Source organism: Meriones unguiculatus, chromosome X (genome assembly GCF_030254825.1).
Source record: "Meriones unguiculatus strain TT.TT164.6M chromosome X, Bangor_MerUng_6.1, whole genome shotgun sequence".
Taxonomy (NCBI): domain Eukaryota; kingdom Metazoa; phylum Chordata; class Mammalia; order Rodentia; family Muridae; genus Meriones; species Meriones unguiculatus.
The window spans coordinates 23,051,815-23,063,223 of NC_083369.1; the positions used below are offsets into that span (position 1 = coordinate 23,051,815).

General features: G+C 41.5%; 1 protein-coding gene across 3 annotated transcripts in view; it reads left to right on the forward strand.

The window, feature by feature from the left end:
* Ar (androgen receptor) overlaps window positions 1-11,123 on the forward strand; it is a 208,926-nt gene extending 197,803 nt beyond the window's left edge. For 2 of the 3 annotated variants that reach the window (XM_060375667.1, XM_060375669.1), the window contains exons 6-8: window positions 2,586-2,716; window positions 3,546-3,703; window positions 4,497-11,123. In XM_060375667.1, coding sequence (XP_060231650.1) covers window positions 2,586-2,716; window positions 3,546-3,703; window positions 4,497-4,652 — 445 coding nt within the window. In that variant the 3' untranslated portion in view covers window positions 4,653-11,123. The remainder of the gene's footprint in view (window positions 1-2,585; window positions 2,717-3,545; window positions 3,704-4,496) is intronic. The other variant, XM_060375668.1, reaches the window with a different exon arrangement.
* The last annotated feature ends 286 nt before the right edge of the window (window positions 11,124-11,409 follow it).

Genomic DNA, 11,409 nt, shown 5'->3' on the forward strand with positions numbered 1-11,409 from the left:
AGCCGTGGTAGTCAGAAGCTAAGAATAGCCACCAGATTTGGTTTCCAGACCTTCCAAGAGTTACCTATGATGCCATCTTCTGGGGTAGACTTTGTAAATCCCCATAACTGCTCATTGCCTACCCATAAGACCCTGCTGCTCTTGACTGAATCAACTCAAGTACTAGCACCACCTTCCTTGGACTTTTGGAGTTCTTTACCATGATCAATTTCTAAACATTCATTTCCTTATCCCACCAAGTATGCCTGTAGCACCCTGTCTTGGCTTTTAAATTAGGTCTTATTCATATCATGAGAAGATGCTATAGAGATTCTGAAGGTATGAGGCTTAGATCTAGCAAGCCACAAAGGTCCTGAAACAAGGCCCCCTTCTATATGTAGAAACCCATTGCATTACAGCCTTCAGAAGCCCTACAAATATCTAGACCTGTTTCTCACCATAGGTACTTTTGACAGTTTGGAATGATGTTTTCATTTTGCAACATGTTATGCAGTTTTGCATTTAGTATCCCTTATACCTGCTTGATAATTAAGGCCTCAGTCATTTTGACAGTAACCTGCCCCACTACATTTCTACTGACCAGTGAGTAGGCAGTAGAGACTCATTAATTGCTTTTACCTGATGCTCAGAGAGACAGAGATGGGGACTTTAAGCTGAGAAAACACAGTTGCTACTCTATGTAATGCCCAAACCTTATTTTCAGTAAAGTTTTCTTCATTCTTTCCTTCTTTGTGGAAATCCATGTTATAAGGATAATGGCCTTAAATTCTAGCTCTATAACCATGGGAAAATTGCTGTAGTTCTCTGAGTCACACATCTCTCATCATCAAATGATGAATAATATAAGAGCACCTTCCTTACACATCATTAACTAAGCACTTACCATGTGCCCGTCACTATGCTCAGTGTTTTCCAAACTTCTATTTTCTTTTTATCTACTCTTTTTATCATGGCTACTTATGCTCTCTTTGTGAATTCCATTCCTACCCCTTATTTTACCCCCTACTGTCCTTCCCCTTTCCTTCCTTTAATTCTCTCCCAATTTTTTTTCCCTGCTTCCTATTTATTTCCTCTTTTAATTCTTTTCATTGCTTATTACTCACCTCTCCTATCCATTCCATATCTTTCTTTCTCAGGGGCCTGCAGCAATATTCTAGGAATCCTTTATGCCAGGATCATGATTTCAAACATCACAGTGTTGACATCAACAGAGGCGTGCAAATACAATGGAGACGGGAGAGGAGCCAGGCTCCAGGGGCAGCATAACTTACTCAAATGTCCTCTAGGGTAAAAGAGCTTAGAGAAGCATTGTTCTGCTCAATTGACTTGTGATACCATCTAAACACTTCCCTTGTCCAGTTGGATTTCAGCCTGGATTGAATAATTTGCCACCTGCTACCTTCTCTCCTTCTCCAGGGCAGCCAAGGTCTCAATGAGATAGGTTTCAGGGCTTCTGCCCAGGCAATGACAAGCCTGCTCAGCCTGTGCCCCAGGCTTGAAAACAAGAATATCAAAACATGGCCTTTATAGTCCATCTGGGAGGTCTTTGTCCTCATCACTTAGAGTGTCAGAGTGTCAAATTCCCCTTCCCTTCTTCACATGCTACAAATGAATTCTCTCTCTCTCTCTCTCTCTCTCTCTCTCTCTCTCTCTCTCTCACACACACACACACACACACACACACTTTTAAACAACTAGTTGGACCTACTAATTGGAGATAGTGTGTCTTTTCTTAGAAGCTTGCCATAACCAGACATGGAACAGAGAGGTTGCCTCCACTCTGAAGCTGTCTGATCCTTGGCCATTTCCCCATATAATTTATAGGTGATAATGTGATAATCTGTTCACAACTCCCTTTAAGAAAGCAGCACACAGATGTTTACAACTCCCAAACTGTGGAAAGGAACAGCCAGTCTATGAGGGAGTGGGCTCCCCTCTGCAGAGGACATTGAGAATACACCTAGCACATTTAGAAGCACTGGAACTGATTGTGAAAGGACAATGTGCAATTTATATCTATTGCTAGGTGTTTTTAAAAAATGATTACATTTCTATTACAGGAAATGGTAGGCAGGGGTGTTGACAAGATAAACACCTGTGGCTACTTGCAAATCCTGGCATTCTTACATTAAGAGCAGATTGCCTGAGTAGTCTCTCTGAGAAATCCTGAAATGGGCTGCCTAAATGGCAGCTTCTGGCTCTGACTGTAGCTTAGATCCCAGCTCTGGCTCTGACTGTAGCTTAGATCCCAGTGCTGTAGTCAGGGAAACCATGTGCCTGCCCCATTGTGTTCATTTGGTTTTGCTTTCCTGTCCCTGACTCAGGAAACAGAAAGGAAATGCAGACGCGGAAATTCCATGTGCTAAACCACATCCTGACCAGGGAAGATGAGTCCTTATCCAATATCAGAAATTAGGGGGACAGGGAGAACAGCATACTTCTTGTCACTGAAGTCCTAGCAGGACAAACAGCCAGTTTTTCTGGGTGAATCTTAGATGGGAGGGACAACAAGAAACATTTCATTTCATGTGGACTAGTTGGAAGCCTTCCTTCATTTTGCCTTTTCATCTGTGTCTCTTACTTAGGTACCGCATGCACAAGTCTCGGATGTACAGCCAGTGTGTTCGGATGAGGCACTTGTCTCAAGAGTTTGGATGGCTCCAGATAACCCCCCAGGAATTCCTGTGCATGAAAGCACTGCTGCTCTTCAGCATTAGTAAGTGCTTGGGGCTGCAGAGGATGCCACAGAAGACTTACACTTTCCACTAAAGTGTTATTAGGGAGAATGCGGCTCCTGGACATTCCCCTTCTTCTCCCTGCCTCACTCCACCCTCCATATCCACTCAGCATCCTTTCTCTTTACAAAGACCAACCTCATATGTAGAGATGAGTTTCACTAGTAGAATTCAGCCTCTACCAGATTGTCTACTCTCATTCCCTTGCTCAGATGAGGCCTTTTTAAGGAGGTTAAAGGAGGCCTCTGAAATTCACTATAGCCCCTAATGTAGAAATAGGCTCTAGCCACCTTGCATTCCTTACAGAGGAGTGCAGTAAGAGGGATCACCTCCCAGAGGGCATTTCCTCCTCTAGCAACCAAAAGAGGTTGACATAAGCAACTAAGACAGGGCCCTCTTGGCCGCCAAAGAAGCTTTCTTTGATGTCTACTGTAAGGAAAATGTAACGGGACAGAATTGAGGCATTTGGTATTTGGTAAGCCAAGTGTTTTGAATACCTAAATCACAGTTAGATAGAGAACAAAAAAGTTTGGGACCTGAGAAATGGGTACATGAAAAAACTAGTAAGAAAAAGAAGTATAGTCTATTTTACCTTTTACCTAACTTCTTCCATGTTAAGAACAGATAATCCTTTACTCTGCAGTCCTCTGGCACACAGACTTCAACTGACAGAAGTTGAAACCAAATAGATGGTTCTCTCTCTTGGGGGGTGGGTGGGGGTCAAGTTTGTGATTAGAAAACTTGGTGCTTTGTCTAATGCTCCTTCGTGGGCATGCTTCCCCTCCCCATTCTGTCTTCATCCCACATCAGTTCCAGTGGATGGGCTGAAAAATCAAAAATTCTTTGATGAACTTCGAATGAACTACATCAAGGAACTCGATCGTATCATTGCATGCAAAAGAAAAAATCCCACATCCTGCTCAAGGCGCTTCTACCAGCTCACCAAGCTCCTGGATTCTGTGCAGCCTGTAAGCAAACTACAGAGGGTGCTTTATCAGGGAGAGCAGCCTGATAGAGCCCAGTGATAATAAGCTCCTTTAGGGTCTGGCACCACCTGTTGGGAGGTGCTTTCATTTGCCTCTGGCTTTGAGTATAGTCCAAGAAGAAACTGCAATGGTGAAGAGAGGAATACAGGTCACAGTGTCCCAGCTGGATGTTGTGAAAGGGGTGGAGGAGTTGAGTACCAAGAAGCTGGGTTGCAGGGAAGAAGCTTAAGGCAGATGAGTTCTCCACACAGACAAAACAGGCCTAGATACTTTTCTCTTCCTCTTTTTCTTGAGTCATGTACATGTAAGTTCTCCTTTGTTTGTATGTGAGTGCACATGTGGGTGCACACATGTATATGTGTGTATGTGTGCATATGTATGCGTTCTGGGTAAGAAGAAAGAAGGAGAGTGAGAAGGAGGAAAGTAGAAAGAGAGCAATTGAGAAAAGGAGTCTGTGTGTGTATATAATGGAGGAAAGGAAAAGAGGAAGACTCATTCCTAAATCAAAGAACTTGAAGTGGTGTAAACAATCTCTAGGAGCCCTCAGTGCCTCCATGAAGATAATTTTGCAAACATAAAAATACGTAGATACTACACACACACACACACACACACACACACACACACACACACCCCACACCCTCCCTGGGCAGGATCAAAGATAGGCAAAGGGACAAAATGCTAAAGGTACTGGAATTCTGTGGTGGGAGGAGAGCTGGGAAGGAGCCAAGTTCTTATTAAGCCAAGTTTACTCTGTCTCTTCCTCTCCCGACAGATTGCAAGAGAGCTGCATCAGTTCACTTTTGACCTGCTAATCAAGTCCCATATGGTGAGCGTGGACTTTCCTGAAATGATGGCAGAGATCATCTCTGTGCAAGTGCCCAAGATCCTTTCTGGGAAAGTCAAGCCCATCTATTTCCACACACAGTGAAGATTTGGAAACCCTCATACCCAAACCCACCTCGTTCCCTTTTTCAGATGTCTTCTGCCTGTTATATAACTCTGCACTACGTTTCTGCAGTGCCTTGGGGGAAATTCCTCTACTGATGTACAGTCTGTCATGAACATGTTTCTCAGTTCTATTTCCTGGGCTTTCCCTCCTTTCTTTTTCTCCTTCTTTCCCCCTTTCACCCTCCCATGGCACATTTTGAATCTGCTGCCTGTTGTGGCTCCTGCCTGTGTTTTGAGTTGTGTTGTATTTTTTGAATCTGTGATGATCTTCATGTGGCCCAGTGTCAATTGTGCTTGTTTACGGCACTGTGCTGTGTGCCAACCACACAAATGTTTACTCACCTTAATGCCATGGAAAGTTTAGAGAGCTATAAGTATCTGGGGAAGAAACAAACATAGAAAATGAGAAGCCAAAAACAGTACAAAACAAAACAAAACAAAATGCTAGGTTTGTTTCTTCATGGTATATAAATAAACACATAGGATTCCCAAAGAGCCCAACAGTGACTAGAGGAACGTAAAACTCACAGGTCTTTCAGGAGTCACTGTTCAACCTATCTTTCTTTGGGAAACTTCAGTTGTTGCTAATGGCTGTTGCCATTAAAGAGCAGGATGACACCGAAGCTTACTGATAGGGTAGAGAGAAAAGAAGACAAGGAGGACAGATGGATAACCATTACCTCCCCATAGCCTTTGTCTCTGAGTGCTAGAGTGCTCAATTCGTTGTACTGAAATGTGCTTCTTGTTTGAAAACTTGTCTGCATGTGAATGCCTCCTCCTTCTGAATCCTTTTCTCTCTCAACCTCTGCTTTCACCTTCAATTGACTTTCAGTAGCTTTTCTCACAGCTTTAAACTAAATGTTCTCTTTAGCCAAACCTTGGCCACTTCCACTGAAGACAGGTCAGTGAGAAGAAAGCAGAAAGATCTGACTCTTTGGAAGGCTCCATTCAGATCTATGTTCATATTTCCATGTGTGAGCCATAGAGGAGCTTTCTGGCTGGAGTCAGAAGAAAGGGGAGTGATGGTAGCCATTGCTCCCTTTAGGGACAGTAAATAGTTGGTCCCTATTCTTTTTCTCTTTTACTTTTAATGGAACTACAGATTCCATTCAGCCTCATTCTCCTTCCACAGTTCTTCAGTGTTTGGTGGGCCTGAATTTCACCATAAAGCATTTAAGCCATGGTGGTAAAGCTCATTCACTTCTTTGGACATGTTTGTAGACACTGCTAAGATCTCCCTCCCACCACCATCACGAAGGCTAACAGACTAGCAGCCACAACATCTATCTTTAGATGTCAACAGTCTAAAAGACATCTCACTTGATCTTTCATCAACAGTCAGATTTCTGGAGCCCTTAGACAAATTGGAAAGAAAGCATCAAAGGGACCAGAGAAACTGGGCATCTTGCCCTTGTCCTCCAGCAACAATAGTCCTCAGAGCAACTAAAGGAGCTACCCAGACAATGGTGGAGGAGAAAACTAAATAACTAGGCTGGGGGGAAAACTACAACAACAACAACAACAACAACAAAGACACTAGAACCAGAAAGCATAGAATGCTCTCCTTTCCATCCAGCATACCCACCGGCAGAAATCATGGAAAGGAGAGAAGGCCAGAAGAGAATACAGACTACTGACATCTTCAGAGGCAAATTCAAAACCAAGATGAACATCATCTGACTAGGTGGATGGGCACCAGTGTGCTCATCCTCCTCTGTTGCAGTTGCTGGGCTGACTTTGGCCAAAGTCACTCAGATTCCTCACGATAGTTGTTGCCTCTCAGTCAGAGGGTGCAAGACCACTGAGACATTCTTTAGACCCGTGACTATCATTGGACAGATTTGGCTGGTGTGGCTACAAATAGACTGCACCCACAAACTCAGGGCATGCCCTGAGTCACTGTTTTCATGTAGTCTGTTGGCACCCTTCTTTACTGTGGGCTCTCTTGCTCAACTTGAGTGCAGGAGAAATGCCCACCTACTCTTGCATTTGTATCATTCCTCCTCACTCAGCTCTTCATTTTTCTGCTGAGCTTAAGAAATCAAGGGTCAGCCCCGAAGCTGCCCATTTTTATTGTTATACTATGTTGATTAAGAAGGTAGTTTCTGAGTGACATGATACACATGAGTTTCCTTCCCTGATTTCTGTGTTTATATTAATAGCAAAAACAAACTTGCAAAACAACTTCTTGAAATAATAAGGGAGGGAGAACGTAAAAAAAATGATAACCAATCCAACCTTGCTGGACAAAAATGTTGACAGATTCCCTTTTTGAGCTAGGATAGACAAATTCTGATTGCTTTGTGATGAAACCATCTGGCTTATGTACAGGATCTCTTCTAGCTGTATCTTAAACAGAAAAAAAAATCACCACCCTTTTCAGTTAAACTAAGTTACATTTTAATAGTTCCATTATGTCTATTATGAAGCAATTTTTGTCTTCTGTGGTACATGGATTTTATTATAACATTCTAATATTTGTGTTTGTAAATACTGGAGGCTCTTCGTTCTATTTCTCTATGAAGTTTTCATCTTATGGAGTTCCAAATCGTGACTCTTGTCTTTATGAATGTATATTATTTTACTTGCAAAAGCCAAAATTGAGTGAAACAGCAGTGCAATTAAAGCAAAACCAACTATATAATTCCAAATTTCCAAGTGACAAAACTAGAGAAGAACAGCCTCCACAAGGCTTTATGCCTATTGTTTCTTCATTGGGATTTGAGTGAGGAATGAAAGTCGTAGCTTGGCTGTGTTCTCCCACACAAGCAAAGAAAAGATTGGTTTTTGCTTTTTGGATTTTCTGTTTCTTTTCTTTTTTGTTTTCTTTGGCCATCAATGTTCCAGCTAGTATGATTGGCAGAGGCTCATCTTGCAAGCACTCTTCTCTGCAGAGTGAATGTTCCTGGTACACTGTGCTCACCTGTGAACAGCTGCCTGGCTATTGCTCCATTCACCTGGGAAGATGGAAGATGGGGATCACTCACTGGACAAGTCAAAGTGATCATCTCCAAAAAGGTTTAACAGTGCTCGATGGGAATGGAATAAAAGGATAAGAAAAAGAGAAGAACCATGGAGAAGGCCCATCTGGGCTGGGCCGAAGATAGCTGCCAAAGTCACGAACTCTGTGGTTAAAGAGTCGTGTAGCACTTTCAACTCTCATTCACAGGGCAGCTCACTGTGTGTGGACTATGAGCTGACATGGGAGTTGGCTTCATTGTTCCATAGATTTTCTATGCCACAGGCAATATTATTGTTCATGGAAAGTTCATTATTTTTTTAAATTACCTTACTCGTAATTTAGAAAGGAATTTTTTGAAGGATTCTGTCATATATCTTTGAAAAACAGAAAATCAGTAATATGTATATTTTTATGTATGTTCACTGGCACTAAAAAAGAAAAAAAGAGGAAAAAAAAAGCTTCACTCTGTCCTTTGGATAGTTGCTGAGATTAATTGTCCAGGTTGAGAAATATGCTGATGATAATATCCTTCTCTGTCCACACTCTATTCTAAATACATATAAGTATATATAACAAGATATATTCAACACACTTTAAGAAAAAGTATGTCCACCGTCCATGTGATAACCCGATACTACACAAATTACCTAACTTTATGCTTCAAGCAGATTCTTAATGCTTGTTTCATTCAGTACAGATGTGGCCTTGCCCCCTTCTTTTCCTTAAATTTTGCAGGGCACAAAGGCCCAAGCCACCTCTATTACCTCCCCAAGACCTATGCCAGCACCACACTTCAGAAGGTTTTCTGAAGACAACTGACTTGCTACCCTTGCATGACCCTAGCATGGCCATGGAAAAACAAGAGGCTGATTATAAATCTCTTATACTAGTTGCCCAGGTAAGAGGTCACTGGGCCTCTTTCTGAAGGCATGGTTCTCATGCTTAAGAACCACAAATGCTAATTTACTAGATCAAATCCCAAACTGAAAACCAAAAGAAGCCATTTAGCATGTGGAATTTCTTGGACTAAGAAGTTTCTCTCCTGGCTGCCTTTGCAGGCAGGTTTATTCTCACCACTTATCTCTTGAAAATCTTTGAAAGCATTTTTAAGTAGAAAAGGAGATGAAAGCATTACATTATGTAACCAAAGATTATATTGTATCTACTAAGATACCAAATTTTTTTAAGGGCAGGGTAGGAGCAAGCATTAGTGCCTCTTTGGTAAACTATCCAAAGACAGACTGAAGGACTTTACTGATGACTGACTTATAAGACTTTGTGGGGATAGGTTGTCTCACAATATACATATTTAGACTTGTTGAGAATAATTTGGGGAAAATGGGATTATAGTGTCCTTCAATAACTGATTTTATATGCAGAATTAGTTTTGCTTTTTTTTTTTCTAGTAGTTGCAGAACAAATTCTTAAAGCTCCATCTTTGCATGGTTGGAAATGGAGCTGATCTTGGCTGTTGTGTTTACTAGTGCCCATGTTAGCTTATTTGAAGATGTGAAGCCCTTGTTGAGAAGGGGTGCATTTAAAGGATTAGATTTTGCACTAGAAAGAAGGCAGGCAGAAACCTTCATTTCTGCCCAGTTTGGACAGCACAAAATTTCTCTGCAGTTTAAGGCAGAAAGTTGAAATATATTGTAAATGAGTATTTGTATCCATGTTTCAAAACTGAATTATATATATAGATGTAATGTGTTATGATAGCTTTACCTTTCTCTGCACCTTTATATTTGGTTCCAGGTCATATCTGATGCCATGTACTTGTAAGAGAGGTTGCAGTTACACTTTGGATGCTCTCTCAGAATGGATAAGACACCTGGATTGATCAGATAACTGAGATCTCTTCCCTTATGGGCCTGATTATCAGGCCTGGCAAAGGGGTGGAGGAGGAAAGGGTAGGGTACATGATGTATTGCACTTTACTAGCTTAAGACAGATGAATGTGGAAAGGGTGGTGAAATGTCATTGAAATTGCCTGGGAATTGCAATAGGGAGAAATCCAGATGTGGAGCCAAGTGCCCACCCAAAAGACTGGCCAGCAGCCTCTTCACAGGATGTGAGCCATTGGGAGAAGGGAGGTTATTTCCTTGGTCTTCACCATTCTTGTTAGAGAAGGGCAGTTGCCTGATCTTGGGAACCTGGAGCAAATGCTCCTTCTGTCATATCAATTCTTTCCCCTGCCATTGAGGTGCTCTTGCTACTGGGTGTCCGTGTGCTCTGATTCTGGTTTTGAATATGTTCTGTAAAGATTTTGATAATTGATAATGTATTTTTCTCTGTTAAAATTTGTTAGTGTACTAGAAATCATATCTCTGTAGGTACAGGTCCATTGCTACTCAAGAGTAGAGGTATTTTTCTTCAATTAAGAGTTTGACACTGGGGTCTGTTGCCCAGAGCCTCCTTACCACTAACCGTTTCTAGTTAAAGGCAGAAAAATATACATTTGTCACATTTCTTCTGAAATTTCAGTCAAGGTTACAAATCACCAGGGATTATCTTACCCCTCAAAAGAAGAGTAGAAAATTGAATTTTTAGCAGGTGGTTTTTTAGAGCAAAAAACTGCCTTTGACCCAGCTTTAATATGATCCAATTTAATCTGGCCAGGAAGCAGGTAATGTGTACTAATTGGTTTCCACTCCTGGTTCAATATAGCAGGCTTCTTCTTTGTTTCCTTGCTCCATTTGTCTCTTGGCCTTTCGTGGAATGAAACGAGAAGCTGTGAAATGGGCAGCACTGCTAGCCTGGAACAGTTTCCATGTAAGCTACTCAGTAAGACTGTCATTTAGCTGCAAATACTACTGGCCAACAACAGCTGGAGCACACACATATACATTACCTAAAAGAAAAACAAATCTGAAATATTGCTGTCTCTCTGCAGGCACCCTGTCTCTCTGCCTCCTCTTAGTTTGAGTCATTGTGTTCTATATAACAGATAGACCAGGTTTGAAGTTATCTCATGACCTTAGCACTTGGTGCTAAGTGTCATGCAGGGAAATACCTATGAGGTTGTCCTATAAACCACTTTGGTCACTGAGAAAAGCCACCATTGGGATCCCCCAGGTTAAAAACACAACAGAAACAAACAAACAAAAAAACCTCACTACTCTTTGACCAACACCCCTGCTTTTCTTTAGATAGACTGGACATTGATTAGGGAGTGAGTTGCAGATGACATTCTTACACTGTCTTAGAGATTAATTGGGCTGTAGGAGGGAATAGAGAATGTAACCAGAGATAAGAATTAAATTTGGATGCAGAGAGAGCAAAAAGAGAAAGCATTATTCAATTTTTTTTTTTCAAAAGAAACAGATTAATTGAAACTTCTTTCGCTGGGGCTTCAGTTCTCACAGCAGCACTTGGCCTCCACTGGGCAGCAGGACAAGCCCCAAGCACTAGTGTTCTGTTCTCTTTTTGTAATCTTGAAATCTTTTGTTGTTCTAAATACAATTAAAAATGGCAGAAACTTGTTTGTTGGAATACATGTGTGACTCTTGGTTTGTCTCTGCGTCTGGTTTTAGAAATGTCATCCACTGTGTAAAATATTGGCTTGTTGGTCTGCCAGCGAAAACTTGGCCCCAGCCCCTGTTGTGGCTGCAGGCTCAAGTTACTGTTAACAAAGAGCCCCGAGAAAAGCTGCTAATGTCCTCTTATCACCATTGTTAATTTGTTAAAACATAAAACAATCTAAAATTTCAGATGAATGTCATCAGAGTTCTTTTCATTAGCTCTTTTTATTGGCTGTCTTTATTGGAGTCAAGAATTG